At 38.6% G+C, this 24,970-nt stretch overlaps 1 protein-coding gene across 1 annotated transcript in view; it reads right to left on the reverse strand.

Moving 5' to 3' along the window:
- LOC100485197 (mucin-2) overlaps nt 1–24,970 on the reverse strand; it is a 138,457-nt gene that overhangs the window by 17,052 nt on the left and 96,435 nt on the right. The window contains exons 29-34 of the mRNA XM_031900759.1: nt 4,546–4,659; nt 2,846–2,929; nt 2,104–2,312; nt 1,349–1,523; nt 433–680; nt 161–344 (exon numbers count right to left, since the gene is read on the reverse strand). Of these exons, the coding sequence (XP_031756619.1) occupies nt 161–344; nt 433–680; nt 1,349–1,523; nt 2,104–2,312; nt 2,846–2,929; nt 4,546–4,659 (1,014 nt within the window). The remainder of the gene's footprint in view (nt 1–160; nt 345–432; nt 681–1,348; nt 1,524–2,103; nt 2,313–2,845; nt 2,930–4,545; nt 4,660–24,970) is intronic.

The raw sequence follows: 24,970 nt of genomic DNA on the forward strand, positions 1-24,970 counted from the left end.
TAGATTACTAATATGGTAAATCCTTTAGAATCAAACTAACAATGAAAACTTACAAAGTTTGAATGAGATCAAAAGCAGAAATTTTACACCTGCTGTGTATGTGAACAAGGCTGTAATTACATGAAGGATAATAAAGCTTTGCCTTTATGCTGTCACTTACCGCATTGTCCATGTGTGTTTTTATAAAACTTTCCATATGGCATCATTATACTGAAGGTCAAACCATTGTAAGTCACATTGGTGTGCAGCTCTGGTATTTCAACTACTAAATATACTCCGGACTGGTAAATTGTTACTCCATATTTTGTGTAAGGAAGCAATACAAGATTTCCATTTACACGAGTCTAGGATAGAAAATACATAATATCATCTCCACAATATATTAACATAATGTTTTAATATGAACAATTTTTTTTTTTTAAATTTACTTACCTCTAAGCTTGTAGGAGTAGATGTTTTAGGTGAAATTAGAATTTCCTGAGTTTTATGTCGTACAGTAAGTTTGCGTGGGCAGGTAATACCAGTTTTATGTCCGCAATCATAATTGTCAAGGTAAATGCCAAAGTTATCGATGGTTTTCACAATTTCTTCCACTAGAACATAGGTGCATCTTCCTTGGTATGAATAATAGGTTCCATCAAAGGTAAGATAGTGAGAATCTCCCCAACCACTACAGACGCCTAAATAAAAATATTAATATAGGTAAGATGGCAACCTAAACAAATTTGTATCCAAAGAAAATTGAATAATTTATTTAAAATGTACTATAGATGGCTGTCCTGTATTTTGCAGCTGAATCAAAGGCTCATTTACTACCACAGGTGCTAACTTGCACAAGTGCAGTTGCCAACAGCAACCAAAGACAAAAGACATCTCTGTGAAAGTAGCAACTTCAGAGAGGTAAAGAGATAGCAGCGGAGAGCATCAGTATATGGCTGCTTAAAGTCCAGATTGTCCCTTTGTTAATATGCAACCTGGCCAGATTACTTTAAATTAATAAATCACCCTTATTAAGTACCCCAAGTGCACTATTAATTGAACAATGTTAGATTTTTGCAAATGATATAAGGATGATTGTTGCTCCTCTTTGCTGTTTTATGTGTCTGTATGATTATTTTGTATTGATTATTGATTAGTCCATATCCATTATTACTGGTGATGGTGATGCTAGGACCAAGTAGTTTACTCTGTATCTGATTAATATAGTTACCCACACAAATTATTGAAATCTGTCTGTGAATACTGAAAGCTAACACTTAATGGAACAGTTTTACTATCTAAATCATAATAGATGGCATCGTAAAAAGACCCTTAGGGCTTAGCTTTTATCATTTAGGTATATACTCACAAGGACACTCCCAATGCCAGCAACAGGAGTCATCATCAGGAACAGCAATTGGCTTCATTTTATTGGCACAGTTAATCTCTGGTGGAGGTGTGCAAGATTTTTGAACAATCTGTAGCTCACCGTTTCCATTGCACACAGCTTTGGTGCAATTGAAAATCTGCCAACTTGTATGGGGCTGTAGATGCAGGAAAATTGAGTACATAGAAATTAGTATAATAGTATTTAATAGATTCCATTTTAAATCCCAATAGCATAGTTCCTCATTTTCATGAAAGCTGGATGGGCAAAATTTCCATAAACAATATCATTAAAGCTGCCACTAAACAAAAAAATGGGTTACAAGAACCAAAGAAAAACCTATACTCTTGGGACTTTCAAAATAAAATTTTGTGGTTAACTATGCAGTCCAGAGTTTCAATTACATGTTGTAATGTTTCTGGGAGTACAGTGTTTTTTTTCTTGCATATCTGTGGACAAATATTGGTCCAAGTCAGTTTCCCAGAGGTTTAAATTCACATAACTTTAAGTTTGGAACCAAATCTGAACCCTAAAGATTCAGCCAAATCTGGATTCTGCAAGAATTGCTGGGATCTTGACAAATACTGAATTTGGTCCCTCACTAATAAATATATGTTTCATATGTGGGTTGATGCTGGAAAGCAAGGTCTTGTGAAGACTTTAATATTGAGGGGCACATTATTATGAGTGCAACTATTAATCAAAATGCCACCAAAATCATACTGATAGGAACTTACTACACAAGGTGTAGTTGTACTGATTGAAGTGATGGTGGTTGACTTGGTGGTTGTTGTACTTGATGGTGTTGTTGTTTTTGTAGTTGGTGTAGTTGTTGGTGTTGTTGTAATTTCACACGGGAACTCAATGGCAGGTATTTCTCCACAACTTCCATCACATACAACTTTGTAGCACTTTCCAAGGATTTTATTTCTTGTTATTTCCTCACCTGTAAAAGAAGCCATTTCATTAGTTGCTTGTCCCTGTTAACAGTAGGGATAAGGTTTGTTTTTGTTTTTTTGTTTGTTTTTTTAAATTAAGGAATGGTATATATTCCTTAATTTAAAAAAAAAAAAAAAAATACATTGCCTGACCTTGTTATAGAAGCTCCTTTCTGCTATGCTAAAACTGTTACTCACAAATAAACTCTCATGTTGCCTACTTTTTCCAAACTTAGCAGTTTCTTAGACAAACATGTGGTGGGTAAAGTCATACTCTGATATAATTGGTTAATGTGGAAAGTGAGGGATGCATAATAATGACACAGGTGCTAAATCCTTTTTCTTTTTTTTTCTTTAGAAAACTGTACTGAGTAAAAAAGTTTACTTATCTCTTGTTTAACTACATTATTATATATTATATATACACCGTATATGTACTAATGAGTGACAGTATCAGTATTCAGTGGGGTATATATATATATATATATATATATATATATATATCCCACCAGTTTCTAGATTTTTTGGGTTAATGCTTTACCTGGCATGTATGCTTTCCCATTGTGATAACAGGAACATTTTGTGGTGTGAATTGTTGTTGAAGGGGTTGTTGTTGAAGATGTTGCTGTTAGAATAAATAAAAAATATATTGAAATTATAATACATTAAAAATTTAACAAGATATTAAATACTGTTTTGTAAAAATTAAATCATACTCCTCACATTTTATTAAATCTATGTGAGGGGATTGTGTATTTCCACCCTCTTAAATACTGTTAATTTCCCTGTGCCCATTCTCATAAATAGTGATGGGCGAAATTATTTGCCAGGCATGGATTCACAGCGAATTTCGGTGTTCCGTATTTTGACACATGATATTTTAGCTGTTTCATGAATTTTTTGTTGTTTAGATTTGTGAATTTTTCGTTGTTTAGACTTGCAAATTTTTCAGCAAAACAGGGCAGATTCTCTCATCACTACTCATAAAGGGACTTTGTATCTTTTTTAATCTTCTTTTTTAAGGGGAATACTGTTAAAGCAATTAGTTATTGGTTTTCCTAGCCAACATGAACACTGGGTTTTCTTTTTTCAATATTTAGTTCCTCCACTACACAAATCAATAATATACCATTTGGAGGCCAGTAGCATTTTATTTTTTGGTCCTTGCATGATTTGTTCTTTGCTACCTGACATTTAAACTCATAGTCAGACCTGCGGCCAACTTCAGAGGCTGGGTTATCTTCCTGTTTTGGGCAATTAGGTTTTGCCCCAACCCCACAAAGAGTTTTTGAACTCATGCAGGATTTCCTTTCTGGTTGTTCAAGCCAAAAGTTTGGAACAATCATAAATCTGGCCCCCAGTGTGAAGATAGCAGTATTCTAAAACAAATTCAATTGATTATTTTTATATTGTGTTCTATGTTTCTCATGCCTAGAATTTCATTTCTTGAAAGTAATCAAAAATCAATAAGGCAGCTGTTTGCCATTTACAACTTACAAAAAAATCAATTTAAAGGTGAAACACTTATTTAACAATACAGAAAAATCAGATCACTTTGTTTCATATTTATTTTTGTGTCACTAACATTCACTCAAGAAACAATAATTCACTCAAGAAACAATAATTAATTCTGCATTTAAAATTTGGGTAGATGTTAAAATTAAAACAAACTTAACAAACACACATAAAAAAAGTTTGTTAATTGTAATTACTGAAAAAAAGTTATTTCACCATCATTCTTATGACTTATTTAGGATGACCTTAATGCTCCTATAGGCGGTTTATTTTTCTTTCTTTTTTGACTCAGTATAAATTATACGCATGACAACTCTTTTAAAGTAGATATAACGAAAACAAGAACAGCAACATTGAACGTTTTATATTGTATTAATGGAAATCACTTTCCATCTTACTGTTTGAAATGAGAGCTGCTGCAAAAAAGGTACTCTTACATCCATAAAAACTAAATTTCTTTACACCGACATTGACATTATTATCATATGCCTGCTGATTTGTCATATATCATAACCTCAAACAGAGTAGATAAGAAAATGATTGCTCTATGCAATATTATTGTGTGGTTTACTTTTCTTCCATTTTATTGTACTAGGCAGTAATACAGTGGTGCATTATAACAATAATATGAATATGGCAATTAGATAATATTTAATTAATAGTTAATTTTTATCCCTGCTATTACCCTAGTGATAAAATGTCTCTTGTTTAGTGGTAAAAACTTACTTTGAGTTGTTTCACAAGGCGTCTTAGTTTTTAATGTCTGACAAGTGCTGTCACATACATAGATGTAGCATTTTCCATCACGTTCTCTACTTTCACTACCTATTACTTTTTGACCTGCAAAAAAAAAGTTCTCTGTTTAGTTTATTATACTTGCCAATTTAAATTTGAGGACAGTGTTCCACTGCCCCTCCAGAATTTATTGTAAATTAACATGACAGAAACATGTGGGGGGTGTTGTGATTGGGGTGTTGTGTTTGGAAGTGTACATGAGCTCTCAGTTCTTATTTTATTACATATGTAATAAAATACATATTGTCACATATATAGCTGCAGCATTTTCCTTCTTCCAGTTGCTTGTTCTTGTCAATAATAGCTCTAGGGAGGTCCATTATTCTATATAGCTATTGTATAAAAGTACTGTTCCACTGCCTCTCCAAGATTTAGGGGCACATTTGCTAAGCAATTATGAGATAAATTTGGATTTTTTCTTCTGGATAATTTCGAGATTTACAAGTAGGTTTTCACCAGAACTCGATTTTTTCGTTATTATTCCCAGAAACATTTGAGTTTTTCTAAAATAACTCCCATAATTTGTGATTTATTAATGTTTTGTTTTTGTAAAATAAAAGTTCAACAGGTTTCATCTGTCAAGTACCATTGAGTCCCATGGAGGCACAGAATAGTCAGTGACAGCCTGTCCTTAAAGGATAAATTAATCCCCCCATTGTTATCAGTTTCACTCATCTTGAAAGGGGAACTTAACCCCCTTATTGTTTTAAGTTTCACCCAGCTTCAAAGGGGAATTTAACCCCCTCATTGTTTTCAGTTTAACACCTTTTAAGGGAAAGTTAATCCTATGATTGTTTTCAGCTTCACCCAGTTTCAACTGAAACTTAAACACATTATTGTTGTCCAAGAATGAGTGCCAGTGCTCCTAAAATGCCTGAAGGAGCAATTCCTGTTTGGGAAAAATGAAAAGGATTCATGGAAATGGATGTCAGTTGAAAGTGGAATTTTTCGACTTTAAACAATGCTTTCAACTCGAAAAAATTAAGATTTTGGGATGTAAACTCTAAATTTTTCCACAACTGACTATTTCTGTGACATTTTAGAACATCAGAAATGATTGTGGTTACTACAAATTTTTACCATATCGTGTTTGAAGCCCCCCAAAAATTGGATTTTAGTACATGTGCCCCTTAGTGTAAAGAGGTGCTCTGAGCACTTATAATTATCTCTATTTTAAGTGGATTCTGAGATAATAGCAGTTTAAATTATGTTTTCTACTGGGCAGACCTTTACTAAACAGCTTTTTTAAAAACTGTATACTGTATATATATGGAAATTAATCCCATAGAATGAACAGGTATAATCAGTGTTGCTCTCTGTTCAATTTTGCAATATATGTATATATTTTATTAAAAGTGGTTTCAGAGATATTTACATTTTTAGAAAGCTCAGATCAAGATTTTGGCTGAAATGAGAGTAGACAACTAAAGGGATAATGGAAAAGAAGAAGTTCATGAAAAGAGATTGAACAGTTAGGGTCACTCTGGGTATCCAAAAAGCTGTCATGAAGGTTTGCTCAGTGAAAGTAAAATTCAGAAGTGCATATGCATTAACATGACCTTTAAGGAACACACAAGCATTTAGAGGATAATGGCCTAAAATTGCAATTATTTCAGAAGCTTACTAAGATACAAAAAAGAATACAAATACCTAAAGTGCTCCGCAGGACAGCAGACTGAGTAAGTCTTTTTTGGGTTAAAATTACCTTTAAGGAAAACAAGGCATTCTAGCATTGGCTGATTTACCTGGTAAATACTCTTTTCCTTCATGATGACAGGAACATGTGGGGGTTGTTGTGACTGGGGATGTTGTGCTTGGAGTAGTAAATGTACATGAGGCTTCAATTCTTATCTTCTTACAGGAGCTGTCACATACATGGCTGTAGCATTTTCCATCCCTTTCTCTACTGTCGATTCTTGAGATTTCGTGACCTGCAAGAAGAAGTTCTCTGTTTAGTTGCTCTGTTCAGTTGCTTGCTTTTAAGGAATACGCTGACAGTTGGCTGATTTACCTGGTGAAAACCGTCTTCCTTCATGTTCACAGTGACATACTGGACAAATGGTCTCACTTCTTATTTTATTACATTTGTTGTCACATGAATGGCTGTAGCATTTTCCATTTCTTGCTCTTTCTGTGCTGTCACTTGTTGTAATTTCTTGACCTGCAAGAAGAAGTTCTCTGTTTAGTTGCTTGTCTTTGTCAATATTAGTTGCAGAGAACTCCATTTTTCTATAGAGCTATTGTATAAAAGGACTGTTGCGCCGCCTCCTCTGCATCTCTTGTAATAAATACATCTTGCCTGCACACAGGGGGATCATTTATTTATCCTATCAAACTCCATTCACTGGCAAAAAGGGTATGTAATATTGCACCGTGTTGAGATCAATGTATAAGTAAAGCCTATTCTATCTGTATTTACGGATATAGAGAACTATATCTATGGAAATACACAGAATGGATTGCCAGTATAAGTGATGCAGGCCTCTAACAGTGAAACAAATTCTAAGTGCATGTTACAGAAAAAGTATCCAGGTTTCACAGAAAAAAGGTCTCTCTCACAGGCCACCACCACCACACCATGGCTATGATTAGGACAGACAGGCCATTGGAAATGATGGCAAGGTAACCTAACAACAGTTGGGATCCTCGGCCTTCCTGCACTGCTAGGGTCCCTGGACCTTGCTCTGACTAAAAGTATGCAATAGCCATAGATGTCAAGATGTCAGACAAGATTCCCAGACTGCTTATGGCTGGCTTTTGGCTCAAGTTAGAGATAGCAAGTCAAGATGTAAGTAAATACAGGCAGTGTATAAAAGATTCTTGGACAGTTAGGGCCACTGACACTCTGAGCATTCCAAAGGCTGTTGCCATGAAAGGTTGCCCATTAGAAGATAACTGCCTAAAATTGCAATTACTTCGGAAGCTACTTAAAATACAAAAAATGAATACAAATTCCTAAAGTGCTCAGGAGGACAGCAGTCTGAGTAAGTTTACCCTAAATCTTTTTTGAGTTAAAATGGCCTTTAAGGAACACACAGGCATTCTAGCATTGGCTGATTTACCTGGTAAATACTCTTTTCCTTCATGATGACAGTAACATGTGGGGGTTGTTGTGACTGGGGTTGTTGTGCTTGGAGTAGTAAATGTACATGAGGCTTCAATTCTTATCTTCTTACAGGAGCTGTCACATACATGGCTGTAGCATTTTCCATTCCTTTCTCTACTGTCAATTCTTGAGATTTCGTGACCTGCAAGAAGAAGTTCTCTGTTTAGTTGCTCTGTTCAGTTGCTTGCTTTTAAGGAATACGCTGACAGTTGGCTGATTTACCTGGTGAAAACCGTCTTCCTTCATGTTCACAGTGACATACTGGACAAATGGTCTCACTTCTTATTTTATTACACTTGCTGTCACATGAATGGCTGTAGCATTTTCCATTTCTTGCTCTTTCTGTGCTGTCACTTGTTGTAATTTCTTGACCTGCAAGAAGAAGTTCTCTGTTTAGTTGCTTGTCTTTGTCAATATTAGTTGCAGAGAACTCCATTTTTCTATAGAGCTATTGTATAAAAGGACTGTTGCGCCGCCTCCCCTGCATCTCTTGTAATAAATATATCTTGCCTGCACACAGGGGGATCATTTATTTATCCTACCAAACTCCATTCACTGGCAAAAAGGGTATGTAATATTGCACCGTGTTGAGATCAATGTATACGTAAAGCCTATTCTATCTGTATTTACGGATATAGAGAACTATATCTATGGAAATACACAGAATGGATTGCCAGTATAAGTGATGCAGGCCTCTAACAGTGAAACAAATTCTAAGTGCATGTTACAGAAAAAGTATCCAGGTTTTACAGGAAAAAGATCTCTCTCACAGGCCACCACCACACCATGGCTATGATTAGGACAGACAGGCCATTGGAAATGATGGCAAGGTAAGGTAACAACAGTTGGGATCCTCGGCCTTCCTGCACTGCTAGGGTCCCTGGACCTTGCTCTGACTAAAAGTATGCAATAGCCATAGATGTCAAGATGTCAGACAAGATTCCCACACTGCTTATGGCTGGCTTTTGGCTCAAGTTAGAGATAGCAAGTCAAGATGTAAGTAAATACAGGCAGTGTATAAAAGATTCTTGGACAGTTAGGGCCACTGACACTCTGAGCATTCCAAAAGCTGTTGCCATGAAAGGTTGCCCTTTAGAAGACAACTGCCTAAAATTGCAATTACTTCGGAAGCTACTTAAAATACAAAAAGTGAATACAAATTCCTAAAGTGCTCAGGAGGACAGCAGTCTGAGTAAGTTTACCCTAAATCTTTTTTGAGTTAAAATGACCTTTAAGGAACACACAGGCATTCTAGCATTGGCTGATTTACCTGGTAAATACTCTTTTCCTTCATGATGACAGTAACATGTGGGGGTTGTTGTGACTGGGGTTGTTGTGCTTGGAGTAGTAAATGTACATGAGGCTTCAATTCTTATCTTCTTACAGGAGCTGTCACATACATGGCTGTAGCATTTTCCATTCCTTTCTCTACTGTCAATTCTTGAGATTTCGTGACCTGCAAGAAGAAGTTCTCTGTTTAGTTGCTCTGTTCAGTTGATTGCTTTTAAGGAATACGCTGACAGTTGGCTGATTTACCTGGTGAAAACCGTCTTCCTTCATGTTCACAGTGACATACTGGACAAATGGTCTCACTTCTTATTTTATTACACTTGCTGTCACATGAATGGCTGTAGCATTTTCCATTTCTTGCTCTTTCTGTGCTGTCACTTGTTGTAATTTCTTGACCTGCAAGAAGAAGTTCTCTGTTTAGTTGCTTGTCTTTGTCAATATTAGTTGCAGAGAACTCCATTTTTCTATAGAGCTATTGTATAAAAGGACTGTTGCGCCGCCTCCCCTGCATCTCTTGTAATAAATACATCTTGCCTGCACACAGGGGGATCATTTATTTATCCTACCAAACTCCATTCACTGGCAAAAAGGGTATGTAATATTGCACCGTGTTGAGATCAATGTATACGTAAAGCCTATTCTATCTGTATTTACGGATATAGAGAACTATATCTATGGAAATACACAGAATGGATTGCCAGTATAAGTGATGCAGGCCTCTAACAGTGAAACAAATTCTAAGTGCATGTTACAGAAAAAGTATCCAGGTTTTACAGGAAAAAGCTCTCTCTCACAGGCCACCACCACACCATGGCTATGATTAGGACAGACAGGCCATTGGAAATGATGGCAAGGTAAGGTAACAACAGTTGGGATCCTCGGCCTTCCTGCACTGCTAGGGTCCCTGGACCTTGCTCTGACTAAAAGTATGCAATAGCCATAGATGTCAAGATGTCAGACAAGATTCCCAGACTGCTTATGGCTGGCTTTTGGCTCAAGTTAGAGATAGCAAGTCAAGATGTAAGTAAATACAGGCAGTGTATAAAAGATTCTTGGACAGTTAGGGCCACTGACACTCTGAGCATTCCAAAAGCTGTTGCCATGAAAGGTTGCCCTTTAGAAGATAACTGCCTAAAATTGCAATTACTTCGGAAGCTACTTAAAATACAAAAAATGAATACAAATTCCTAAAGTGCTCAGGAGGACAGCAGTCTGAGTAAGTTTACCCTAAATCTTTTTTGAGTTAAAATGACCTTTAAGGAACACACAGGCATTCTAGCATTGGCTGATTTACCTGGTAAATACTCTTTTCCTTCATGATGACAGTAACATGTGGGGGTTGTTGTGACTGGGGTTGTTGTGCTTGGAGTAGTAAATGTACATGAGGCTTCAATTCTTATCTTCTTACAGGAGCTGTCACATACATGGCTGTAGCATTTTCCATTCCTTTCTCTACTGTCAATTCTTGAGATTTCGTGACCTGCAAGAAGAAGTTCTCTGTTTAGTTGCTCTGTTCAGTTGCTTGCTTTTAAGGAATACGCTGACAGTTGGCTGATTTACCTGGTGAAAACCGTCTTCCTTCATGTTCACAGTGACATACTGGACAAATGGTCTCACTTCTTATTTTATTACACTTGCTGTCACATGAATGGCTGTAGCATTTTCCATTTCTTGCTCTTTCTGTGCTGTCACTTGTTGTAATTTCTTGACCTGCAAGAAGAAGTTCTCTGTTTAGTTGCTTGTCTTTGTCAATATTAGTTGCAGAGAACTCCATTTTTCTATAGAGCTATTGTATAAAAGGACTGTTGCGCCGCCTCCCCTGCATCTCTTGTAATAAATATATCTTGCCTGCACACAGGGGGATCATTTATTTATCCTACCAAACTCCATTCACTGGCAAAAAGGGTATGTAATATTGCACCGTGTTGAGATCAATGTATACGTAAAGCCTATTCTATCTGTATTTACGGATATAGAGAACTATATCTATGGAAATACACAGAATGGATTGCCAGTATAAGTGATGCAGGCCTCTAACAGTGAAACAAATTCTAAGTGCATGTTACAGAAAAAGTATCCAGGATTTACAGGAAAAAGCTCTCTCTCACAGGCCACCACCACACCATGGCTATGATTAGGACAGACAGGCCATTGGAAATGATGGCAAGGTAAGGTAACAACAGTTGGGATCCTCGGCCTTCCTGCACTGCTAGGGTCCCTGGACCTTGCTCTGACTAAAAGTATGCAATAGCCATAGATGTCAAGATGTCAGACAAGATTCCCAGAATGCTTATGGCTGGCTTTTGGCTCAAGTTAGAGATAGCAAGTCAAGATGTAAGTAAATACAGGCAGTGTATAAAAGATTCTTGGACAGTTAGGGCCACTGACACTCTGAGCATTCCAAAAGCTGTTGCCATGAAAGGTTGCCCTTTAGAAGATAACTGCCTAAAATTGCAATTACTTCGGAAGCTCCTTAAAATACAAAAAATGAATACAAATTCCTAAAGTGCTCAGGAGGACAGCAGTCTGAGTAAGTTTACCCTAAATCTTTTTTGAGTTAAAATGACCTTTAAGGAACACACAGGCATTCTAGCATTGGCTGATTTACCTGGTAAATACTCTTTTCCTTCATGATGACAGTAACATGTGGGGGTTGTTGTGACTGGGGTTGTTGTGCTTGGAGTAGTAAATGTACATGAGGCTTCAATTCTTATCTTCTTACAGGAGCTGTCACATACATGGCTGTAGCATTTTCCATTCCTTTCTCTACTGTCAATTCTTGAGATTTCGTGACCTGCAAGAAGAAGTTCTCTGTTTAGTTGCTCTGTTCAGTTGATTGCTTTTAAGGAATACGCTGACAGTTGGCTGATTTACCTGGTGAAAACCGTCTTCCTTCATGTTCACAGTGACATACTGGACAAATGGTCTCACTTCTTATTTTATTACACTTGCTGTCACATGAATGGCTGTAGCATTTTCCATTTCTTGCTCTTTCTGTGCTGTCACTTGTTGTAATTTCTTGACCTGCAAGAAGAAGTTCTCTGTTTAGTTGCTTGTCTTTGTCAATATTAGTTGCAGAGAACTCCATTTTTCTATAGAGCTATTGTATAAAAGCACTGTTGCGCCGCCTCCCCTGCATCTCTTGTAATAAATACATCTTGCCTGCACGCAGGGGAATCATTTATTTATCCTACCAAACTCCATTCACTGGCAAAAAGGGTATGTAATATTGCTCCGTGTTGAGATCAATGTATACGTAAAGCCTATTCTATCTGTATTTACGGATATAGAGAACTATATCTATGGAAATACACAGAATGGATTGCCAGTATAAGTGATGCAGGCCTCTAACAGTGAAACAAATTCTAAGTGCATGTTACAGAAAAAGTATCCAGGTTTTACAGGAAAAAGCTCTCTCTCACAGGCCACCACCACACCATGGCTATGATTAGGACAGACAGGCCATTGGAAATGATGGCAAGGTAAGGTAACAACAGTTGGGATCCTCGGCCTTCCTGCACTGCTAGGGTCCCTGGACCTTGCTCTGACTAAAAGTATGCAATAGCCATAGATGTCAAGATGTCAGACAAGATTCCCAGACTGCTTATGGCTGGCTTTTGGCTCAAGTTAGAGATAGCAAGTCAAGATGTAAGTAAATACAGGCAGTGTATAAAAGATTCTTGGACAGTTAGGGCCACTGACACTCTGAGCATTCCAAAAGCTGTTGCCATGAAAGGTTGCCCTTTAGAAGATAACTGCCTAAAATTGCAGTTACTTCGGAAGCTACTTAAAATACAAAAAATGAATAGAAATTCCTAAAGTGCTCAGGAGGACAGCAGTCTGAGTAAGTTTACCCTAAATCTTTTTTGAGTTAAAATGACCTTTAAGGAACACACAGGCATTCTAGCATTGGCTGATTTACCTGGTAAATACTCTTTTCCTTCATGATGACAGTAACATGTGGGGGTTGTTGTGACTGGGGTTGTTGTGCTTGGAGTAGTAAATGTACATGAGGCTTCAATTCTTATCTTCTTACAGGAGCTGTCACATACATGGCTGTAGCATTTTCCATTCCTTTCTCTACTGTCAATTCTTGAGATTTCGTGACCTGCAAGAAGAAGTTCTCTGTTTAGTTGCTCTGTTCAGTTGCTTGCTTTTAAGGAATACGCTGACAGTTGGCTGATTTACCTGGTGAAAACCGTCTTCCTTCATGTTCACAGTGACATACTGGACAAATGGTCTCACTTCTTATTTTATTACACTTGCTGTCACATGAATGGCTGTAGCATTTTCCATTTCTTGCTCTTTCTGTGCTGTCACTTGTTGTAATTTCTTGACCTGCAAGAAGAAGTTCTCTGTTTAGTTGCTTGTCTTTGTCAATATTAGTTGCAGAGAACTCCATTTTTCTATAGAGCTATTGTATAAAAGGACTGTTGCGCCGCCTCCCCTGCATCTCTTGTAATAAATACATCTTGCCTGCACACAGGGGGATCATTTATTTATCCTACCAAACTCCATTCACTGGCAAAAAGGGTATGTAATATTGCACCGTGTTGAGATCAATGTATACGTAAAGCCTATTCTATCTGTATTTACGGATATAGAGAACTATATCTATGGAAATACACAGAATGGATTGCCAGTATAAGTGATGCAGGCCTCTAACAGTGAAACAAATTCTAAGTGCATGTTACAGAAAAAGTATCCAGGTTTTACAGGAAAAAGCTCTCTCTCACAGGCCACCACCACACCATGCCTATGATTAGGACAGACAGGCCATTGGAAATGATGGCAAGGTAAGGTAACAACAGTTGGGATCCTCGGCCTTCCTGCACTGCTAGGGTCCCTGGACCTTGCTCTGACTAAAAGTATGCAATAGCCATAGATGTCAAGATGTCAGACAAGATTCCCAGACTGCTTATGGCTGGCTTTTGGCTCAAGTTAGAGATAGCAAGTCAAGATGTAAGTAAATACAGGCAGTGTATAAAAGATTCTTGGACAGTTAGGGCCACTGACACTCTGAGCATTCCAAAAGCTGTTGCCATGAAAGGTTGCCCTTTAGAAGATAACTGCCTAAAATTGCAATTACTTCGGAAGCTACTTAAAATACAAAAAATGAATAGAAATTCCTAAAGTGCTCAGGAGGACAGCAGTCTGAGTAAGTTTACCCTAAATCTTTTTTGAGTTAAAATGACCTTTAAGGAACACACAGGCATTCTAGCATTGGCTGATTTACCTGGTAAATACTCTTTTCCTTCATGATGACAGTAACATGTGGGGGTTGTTGTGACTGGGGTTGTTGTGCTTGGAGTAGTAAATGTACATGAGGCTTCAATTCTTATCTTCTTACAGGAGCTGTCACATACATGGCTGTAGCATTTTCCATTCCTTTCTCTACTGTCAATTCTTGAGATTTCGTGACCTGCAAGAAGAAGTTCTCTGTTTAGTTGCTCTGTTCAGTTGCTTGCTTTTAAGGAATACGCTGACAGTTGGCTGATTTACCTGGTGAAAACCGTCTTCCTTCATGTTCACAGTGACATACTGGACAAATGGTCTCACTTCTTATTTTATTACACTTGCTGTCACATGAATGGCTGTAGCATTTTCCATTTCTTGCTCTTTCTGTGCTGTCACTTGTTGTAATTTCTTGACCTGCAAGAAGAAGTTCTCTGTTTAGTTGCTTGTCTTTGTCAATATTAGTTGCAGAGAACTCCATTTTTCTATAGAGCTATTGTATAAAAGGACTGTTGCGCCGCCTCCCCTGCATCCCTTGTAATAAATACATCTTACCTGCACACAGGGGGATCATTTATTTATCCTACCAAACTCCATTCACTGGCAAAAAGGGTATGTAATATTGCACCGTGTTGAGATCAATGTATACGTAAAGCCTATTCTATCTGTATTTACGGATATAGAGAACTATATCTATGGAAATACACAGAATGGATTGCCAGTATAAGTGATGCAGGCCTCTAACAGTGAAACAAATTCTAAGTGCATGTTACAGAAAAAGTATCCAGGTTTTACAGGAAAAAGCTCTCTCTCACAGGCCACCACCACACCATGGCTATGATTAGGACAGACAGGCCATTGGAAATGATGGCAAGGTAAGGTAACAACAGTTGGGATCCTCGGCCTTCCTGCACTGCTAGGGTCCCTGGACCTTGCTCTGACTAAAAGTATGCAATAGCCATAGATGTCAAGATGTCAGACAAGATTCCCAGACTGCTTATGGCTGGCTTTTGGCTCAAGTTAGAGATAGCAAGTCAAGATGTAAGTAAATACAGGCAGTGTATAAAAGATTCTTGGACAGTTAGGGCCACTGACACTCTGAGCATTCCAAAAGCTGTTGCCATGAAAGGTTGCCCTTTAGAAGATAACTGCCTAAAATTGCAATTACTTCGGAAGCTACTTAAAATACAAAAAATGAATAGAAATTCCTAAAGTGCTCAGGAGGACAGCAGTCTGAGTAAGTTTACCCTAAATCTTTTTTGAGTTAAAATGACCTTTAAGGAACACACAGGCATTCTAGCATTGGCCGATTTACCTGGTAAATACTCTTTTCCTTCATGATGACAGTAACATGTGGGGGTTGTTGTGACTGGGGTTGTTGTGCTTGGAGTAGTAAATGTACATGAGGCTTCAATTCTTATCTTCTTACAGGAGCTGTCACATACATGGCTGTAGCATTTTCCATTCCTTTCTCTACTGTCAATTCTTGAGATTTCGTGACCTGCAAGAAGAAGTTCTCTGTTTAGTTGCTCTGTTCAGTTGCTTGCTTTTAAGGAATACGCTGACAGTTGGCTGATTTACCTGGTGAAAACCGTCTTCCTTCATGTTCACAGTGACATACTGGACAAATGGTCTCACTTCTTATTTTATTACACTTGCTGTCACATGAATGGCTGTAGCATTTTCCATTTCTTGCTCTTTCTGTGCTGTCACTTGTTGTAATTTCTTGACCTGCAAGAAGAAGTTCTCTGTTTAGTTGCTTGTCTTTGTCAATATTAGTTGCAGAGAACTCCATTTTTCTATATAGCTATTGTATAAAAGGACTGTTGCGCCGCCTCCCCTGCATCCCTTGTAATAAATACATCTTACCTGCACACAGGGGGATCATTTATTTATCCTACCAAACTCCATTCACTGGCAAAAAGGGTATGTAATATTGCACCGTGTTGAGATCAATGTATACGTAAAGCCTATTCTATCTGTATTTACGGATATAGAGAACTATATCTATGGAAATACACAGAATGGATTGCCAGTATAAGTGATGCAGGCCTCTAACAGTGAAACAAATTCTAAGTGCATGTTACAGAAAAAGTATCCAGGTTTTACAGGAAAAAGCTCTCTCTCACAGGCCACCACCACACCATGGCTATGATTAGGACAGACAGGCCATTGGAAATGATGGCAAGGTAAGGTAACAACAGTTGGGATCCTCGGCCTTCCTGCACTGCTAGGGTCCCTGGACCTTGCTCTGACTAAAAGTATGCAATAGCCATAGATGTCAAGATGTCAGACAAGATTCCCAGACTGCTTATGGCTGGCTTTTGGCTCAAGTTAGAGATAGCAAGTCAAGATGTAAGTAAATACAGGCAGTGTATAAAAGATTCTTGGACAGTTAGGGCCACTGACACTCTGAGCATTCCAAAAGCTGTTGCCATGAAAGGTTGCCCTTTAGAAGATAACTGCCTTAAATTGCAATTACTTCGGAAGCTACTTAAAATACAAAAAATGAATAGAAATTCCTAAAGTGCTCAGGAGGACAGCAGTCTGAGTAAGTTTACCCTAAATCTTTTTTGAGTTAAAATGACCTTTAAGGAACACACAGGCATTCTAGCATTGGCTGATTTACCTGGTAAATACTCTTTTCCTTCATGATGACAGTAACATGTGGGGGTTGTTGTGACTGGGGTTGTTGTGCTTGGAGTAGTAAATGTACATGAGGCTTCAATTCTTATCTTCTTACAGGAGCTGTCACATACATGGCTGTAGCATTTTCCATTCCTTTCTCTACTGTCAATTCTTGAGATTTCGTGACCTGCAAGAAGAAGTTCTCTGTTTAGTTGCTCTGTTCAGTTGCTTGCTTTTAAGGAATACGCTGACAGTTGGCTGATTTACCTGGTGAAAACCGTCTTCCTTCATGTTCACAGTGACATACTGGACAAATGGTCTCACTTCTTATTTTATCACACTTGCTGTCACATGAATGGCTGTAGCATTTTCCATTTCTTGCTCTTTCTGTGCTGTCACTTGTTGTAATTTCTTGACCTGCAAGAAGAAGTTCTCTGTTTAGTTGCTTGTCTTTGTCAATATTAGTTGCAGAGAACTCCATTTTTCTATAGAGCTATTGTATAAAAGGACTGTTGCGCCGCCTCCCCTGCATCCCTTGTAATAAATACATCTTACCTGCACACAGGGGGATCATTTATTTATCCTACCAAACTCCATTCACTGGCAAAAAGGGTATGTAATATTGCACCGTGTTGAGATCAATGTATACGTAAAGCCTATTCTATCTGTATTTACGGATATAGAGAACTATATCTATGGAAATACACAGAATGGATTGCCAGTATAAGTGATGCAGGCCTCTAACAGTGAAACAAATTCTAAGTGCATGTTACAGAAAAAGTATCCAGGTTTTACAGGAAAAAGCTCTCTCTCACAGGCCACCACCACACCATGGCTATGATTAGGACAGACAGGCCATTGGAAATGATGGCAAGGTAACCTAACAACAGTTGGGATCCTCGGCCTTCCTGCACTGCTAGGGTCCCTGGACCTTGCTCTGACTAAAAGTATGCAATAGCCATAGATGTCAAGATGTCAGACAAGATTCCCAGAATGCTTATGGCTGGCTTTTGGCTCAAGTTAGAGATAGCAAGTCAAGATGTAAGTAAATACAGGCAGTGTATAAAAGATTCTTGGACAGTTAGGGCCACTGACACTCTGAGCATTCCAAAAGCTGTTGCCATGAAAGGTTGCCCTTTAGAAGATAACTGCCTAAAATTGCAATTACTTCGGAAGCTCCTTAAAATACAAAAAATGAATACAAATTCCTAAAGTGCTCAGGAGGACAGCAGTCTGAGTAAGTTTACCCTAAATCTTTTTTGAGTTAAAATGACCTTTAAGGAACACACAGGCATTCTAGCATTGGCTGATTTACCTGGTAAATACACTTTTCCTTCATGATGACAGTAACATGTGGGGGTTGTTGTGACTGGGGTTGTTGTGCTTGGAGTAGTAAATGTACATGAGGCTTCAATTCTTATCTTCTTACAGGAGCTGTCACATACATGGCTGTAGCATTTTCCATTCCTTTCTCTACTGTCAATTCTTGAGATTTCGTGACCTGCAAGAAGAAGTTCTCTGTTTAGTTGCTCTGTTCAGTTGCTTGCTTTTAAGGAATACGCTGACAGTTGGCTGATTTACCTGGTGAAAACCGTCTTCCTTCATGTTCACAGTGACATACTGGACAAATGGTCTCACTTCTTATTTTATTACACTTGCTGTCACATGAATGGCTGTAGCATTTTCCATTTCTTGCTCTTTCTGTGCTGTCACTTGTTGTAATTTCTTGACCTGCAAGAAGAAGTTCTCTGTTTAGTTGCTTGTCTTTGTCAATATTAGTTGCAGAGAACTCCATTTTTCTATAGAGCTATTGTATAAAAGGACTGTTGCGCCACCTCCCCTGCATCTCTTGTAATAAATATATCTTGCCTGCACACAGGGGGATCATTTATTTATCCTACCAAACTCCATTCACTGGCAAAAAGGGTATGTAATATTGCACCGTGTTGAGATCAATGTATACGTAAAGCCTATTCTATCTGTATTTACGGATATAGAGAACTATATCTATGGAAATACACAGAATGGATTGCCAGTATAAGTGATGCAGGCCTCTAACAGTGAAACAAATTCTAAGTGCATGTTACAGAAAAAGTATCCAGGTTTTAAAGGAAAAAGCTCTCTCTCACAGGCCACCACCACACCATGGCTATGATTAGGACAGACAGGCCATTGGAAATGATGGCAAGGTAACCTAACAACAGTTGGGATCCTCGGCCTTCCTGCACTGCTAGGGTCCCTGGACCTTGCTCTGACTAAAAGTATGCAATAGCCATAGATGTCAAGATGTCAGACAAGATTCCAAGACTGCTTATGGCTGGCTTTTGGCTCAAGTTAGAGATAGCAAGTCAAGATGTAAGTAAATACAGGCAGTGTATAAAAGATTCTTGGACAGTTAGGGCCACTGACACTCTGAGCATTCCAAAAGCTGTTGCCATGAAAGGTTGCCCTTTAGAAGATAACTGCCTAAAATTGCAATTACTTCGGAAGCTCCTTAAAATACAAAAAATGAATACAAATTCCTAAAGTGCTCAGGAGGACAGCAGTCTGAGTAAGTTTACCCTAAATCTTTTTTGAGTTAAAATGACCTTTAAGGAACACACAGGCATTCTAGCATTGGCTGATTTACCTGGTAAATACTCTTTTCCTTCATGATGACAGTAACATGTGGGGGTTGTTGTGACTGGGGTTGATGTGCTTGGAGTAGTAAATGTACATGAGGCTTCAATTCTTATCTTCTTACAGGAGCTGTCACATACATGGCTGTAGCATTTTCCATTCCTTTCTCTACTGTCAATTCTTGAGATTTCGTGACCTGCAAGAAGAAGTTCTCTGTTTAGTTGCTCTGTTCAGTTGCTTGCTTTTAAGGAATACGCTGACAGTTGGCTGATTTACCTGGTGAAAACCGTCTTCCTTCATGTTCACAGTGACATACTGGACAAATGGTCTCACTTCTTATTTATTACACTTGCTGTCACATGAATGGCTGTAGCATTTTCCATTTCTTGCTCTTTCTGTGCTGTCACTTGTTGTAATTTCTTGACCTGCAAGAAGAAGTTCTCTGTTTAGTTGCTTGTCTTTGTCAATATTAGTTGCAGAGAACTCCATTTTTCTATAGAGCTATTGTATAAAAGGACTGTTGCGCCGCCTCCCCTGCATCTCTTGCAATAAATATATCTTGCCTGCACACAGGGGGATCATTTATTTATCCTACCAAACTCCATTCACTGGCAAAAAGGGTATGTAATATTGCACCGTGTTGAGATCAATGTATACGTAAAGCCTATTCTATCTGTATTTACGGATATAGAGAACTATATCTATGGAAATACACAGAATGGATTGCCAGTATAAGTGATGCAGGCCTCTAACAGTGAAACAAATTCTAAGTGCATGTTACAGAAAAAGTATCCAGGTTTTACAGGAAAAAGCTCTCTCTCACAGGCCACCACCACACCATGGCTATGATTAGGACAGACAGGCCATTGGAAATGATGGCAAGGTAAGGTAACAACAGTTGGGATCCTCGGCCTTCCTGCACTGCTAGGGTCCCTGGACCTTGCTCTGACTAAAAGTATGCAATAGCCATAGATGTCAAGATGTCAGACAAGATTCCCAGACTGCTTATGGCTGGCTTTTGGCTCAAGTTAGAGATAGCAAGTCAAGATGTAAGTAAATACAGGCAGTGTATAAAAGATTCTTGGACAGTTAGGGCCACTGACACTCTGAGCATTCCAAAAGCTGTTGCCATGAAAGGTTGTCCTTTAGAAGATAACTGCCTTAAATTGCAATTACTTCGGAAGCTACTTAAAATACAAAAAATGAATACAAATTCCTAAAGTGCTCAGGAGGACAGCAGTCTGAGTAAGTTTACCCTAAATCTTTTTTGAGTTAAAATGACCTTTAAGGAACACACAGGCATTCTAGCATTGGCTGATTTACCTGGTAAATACTCTTTCCTTCATGATGACAGTAACATGTGGGGGTTGTTGTGACTGGGGTTGTTGTGCTTGGAGTAGTAAATGTACATGAGGCTTCAATTCTTATCTTCTTACAGGAGCTGTCACATACATGGCTGTAGCATTTTCCATTCCTTTCTCTACTGTCAATTCTTGAGATTTCGTGACCTGCAAGAAGAAGTTCTCTGTTTAGTTGCTCTGTTCAGTTGCTTGCTTTTAAGGAATACGCTGACAGTTGGCTGATTTACCTGGTGAAAACCGTCTTCCTTCATGTTCACAGTGACATACTGGACAAATGGTCTCACTTCTTATTTTATTACACTTGCTGTCACATGAATGGCTGTAGCATTTTCCATTTCTTGCTCTTTCTGTGCTGTCACTTGTTGTAATTTCTTGACCTGCAAGAAGAAGTTCTCTGTTTAGTTGCTTGTCTTTGTCAATATTAGTTGCAGAGAACTCCATTTTTCTATAGAGCTATTGTATAAAAGGACTGTTGCGCCGCCTCCCCTGCATCCCTTGTAATAAATACATCTTACCTGCACACAGGGGGATCATTTATTTATCCTACCAAACTCCATTCACTGGCAAAAAGGGTATGTAATATTGCACCGTGTTGAGATCAATGTATACGTAAAGCCTATTCTATCTGTATTTACGGATATAGAGAACTATATCTATGGAAATACACAGAATGGATTGCCAGTATAAGTGATGCAGGCCTCTAACAGTGAAACAAATTCTAAGTGCATGTTACAGAAAAAGTATCCAGGTTTTACAGGAAAAAGCTCTCTCTCACAGGCCACCACCACACCATGGCTATGATTAGGACAGACAGGCCATTGGAAATGATGGCAAGGTAACCTAACAACAGTTGGGATCCTCGGCCTTCCTGCACTGCTAGGGTCCCTGGACCTTGCTCTGACTAAAAGTATGCAATAGCCATAGATGTCAAGATGTCAGACAAGATTCCCAGAATGCTTATGGCTGGCTTTTGGCTCAAGTTAGAGATAGCAAGTCAAGATGTAAGTAAATACAGGCAGTGTATAAAAGATTCTTGGACAGTTAGGGCCACTGACACTCTGAGCATTCCAAAAGCTGTTGCCATGAAAGGTTGCCCTTTAGAAGATAACTGCCTAAAATTGCAATTACTTCGGAAGCTCCTTAAAATACAAAAAATGAATACAAATTCCTAAAGTGCTCAGGAGGACAGCAGTCTGAGTAAGTTTACCCTAAATCTTTTTTGAGTTAAAATGACCTTTAAGGAACACACAGGCATTCTAGCATTGGCTGATTTACCTGGTAAATACTCTTTTCCTTCATGATGACAGTAACATGTGGGGGTTGTTGTGACTGGGGTTGTTGTGCTTGGAGTAGTAAATGTACATGAGGCTTCAATTCTTATCTTCTTACAGGAGCTGTCACATACATGGCTGTAGCATTTTCCATTCCTTTCTCTACTGTCAATTCTTGAGATTTCGTGACCTGCAAGAAGAAGTTCTCTGTTTAGTTGCTCTGTTCAGTTGCTTGCTTTTAAGGAATACGCTGACAGTTGGCTGATTTACCTGGTGAAAACCGTCTTCCTTCATGTTCACAGTGACATACTGGACAAATGGTCTCACTTCTTATTTTATTACACTTGCTGTCACATGAATGGCTGTAGCATTTTCCATTTCTTGCTCTTTCTGTGCTGTCACTTGTTGTAATTTCTTGACCTGCAAGAAGAAGTTCTCTGTTTAGTTGCTTGTCTTTGTCAATATTAGTTGCAGAGAACTCCATTTTTCTATAGAGCTATTGTATAAAAGGACTGTTGCGCCGCCTCCCCTGCATCTCTTGTAATAAATATATCTTGCCTGCACACAGGGGGATCATTTATTTATCCTACCAAACTCCATTCACTGGCAAAAAGGGTATGTAATATTGCACCGTGTTGAGATCAATGTATACGCAAAGCCTATTCTATCTGTATTTACGGATATAGAGAACTATATCTATGGAAATACACAGAATGGATTGCCAGTATAAGTGATGCAGGCCTCTAACAGTGAAACAAATTCTAAGTGCATGTTACAGAAAAAGTATCCAGGTTTTACAGGAAAAAGCTCTCTCTCACGGGCCACCACCACCACACCATGGCTATGATTAGGACAGACAGGCCATTGGAAATGATGGCAAGGTAACCTAACAACAGTTGGGATCCTCGGCCTTCCTGCACTGCTAGGGTCCCTGGACCTTGCTCTGACTAAAAGTATGCAATAGCCATAGATGTCAAGATGTCAGACAAGATTCCCACACTGCTTATGGCTGGCTTTTGGCTCAAGTTAGAGATAGCAAGTCAAGATGTAAGTAAATACAGGCAGTGTATAAAAGATTCTTGGACAGTTAGGGCCACTGACACTCTGAGCATTCCAAAAGCTGTTGCCATGAAAGGTTGCCCTTTAGAAGATAACTGCCTAAAATTGCAATTACTTCGGAAGCTACTTAAAATGCAAAAAATGAATACAAATTCCTAAAGTGCTCAGGAGGACAGCAGTCTGAGTAAGTTTACCCTAAATCTTTTTTGAGTTAAAATGACCTTTAAGGAACACACAGGCATTCTAGCATTGGCTGATTTACCTGGTAAATACTCTTTTCCTTCATGATGACAGTAACATGTGGGGGTTGTTGTGACTGGGGTTGTTGTGCTTGGAGTAGTAAATGTACATGAGGCTTCAATTCTTATCTTCTTACAGGAGCTGTCACATACATGGCTGTAGCATTTTCCATTCCTTTCTCTACTGTCAATTCTTGAGATTTCGTGACCTGCAAGAAGAAGTTCTCTGTTTAGTTGCTCTGTTCAGTTGCTTGCCTTTTAAGGAACACGTAGACCTTTGGCTGATTTACCTGATAAATATCGTCTTCCTTCATGTTCACAGTGACATACTGGACAAGAGGTCTCAGTTCTTACTTTATTACATTTGCTGTCACATGAATGGCTGTAGCATTTTCCATTTCTTGCTCTTTCTGAGCTGTCACTTGTTGTGATTTCTTGTCCTGCAAGAAGAAGTTCTCTGTTTAGTTGCTTGTCTTTGTCAATATTAGTTGCAGAGAACTCCATTTATCTGTAAAGCTATTGTATTAAAGGACTGTCATGCCGCCTTCCCTGCATCTGTTGTAATAAAAACATTGTACCTGCACACAGGGGGCTCATTTATTTATCCTACCAAACTCCACTGACTGGTAAAAGCGTATGTAATTTTGCACCGAGTTGATATCAATATATCCTTAAAGCCTATTAAATCTGTATGTATGGATATAGAGAAATATATCTATGCAAATACACCGAATAGATTGCCAGTATGAGCAATGCAGGCCTCTAACAGCAAAATAAATTTGAAGTGCAGGTTACAGAGAAGATATCCAGGTTTAAGAGAAAAAAAGCTCTCTCCCATGGGCCACCACCACTCCATGGAAATGATTAGGACTGACAGGCCATTGGAAATGATGGCAAGGTAGCATAACAACAGACGGGATCCTCGGCCGTCCTGCACTGCTAGGGTCCCTGGACCTTGCTCTGACTAGAACTTTGCAATAGCCATAGCTTTAAAGATATCAGCTAAGTTTCCCAGACTGTTTATGGCAGGCTTTTGGCTCAACTTAGAGGTAGCAACTCAACATGTAAGTAAATACAGGCAGTGTATAAAACATTCTTGGACAACTAAGGCCACTGACACTCTAAGTATTCAAAAAGCTGTTGCGATGAAAGGTTGCCCATTAGAAGATAACTGCCTAAAATTGCAATTATTTCAGAAGCTACTTAAAATACAAAAAAGGAATACAAATTCCTTAAGTGCTCAGAAGGGCAGCAGTCTGACTTAGTTTACACTAAATCATTTTTGGGTTAAAATGACCTTTAAGGAACACACAGGCATTCCAGCAATTGGCTGAATTACCTGGTAAATACTCTTTTCCTTCATGATGACAGTAACATGTGGGGGTTGTTGTGCTTGGAGTAGTTACTGTACATGGAGTTTCAGTTCTTATCTTCTTACAAGTGCTGTCACATACATGGCTGTAGCATTTTCCATCCCTTTCTCTACTGTGGATTCTTGAGATTTCATGACCTGCAAGAAGAAGTTCTCTGTTTAGTTGCTCTGTTCGG

This window comes from Xenopus tropicalis, chromosome 4 (assembly GCF_000004195.4).
Source record: "Xenopus tropicalis strain Nigerian chromosome 4, UCB_Xtro_10.0, whole genome shotgun sequence".
Classification (NCBI taxonomy): Eukaryota; Metazoa; Chordata; class Amphibia; order Anura; family Pipidae; genus Xenopus; species Xenopus tropicalis.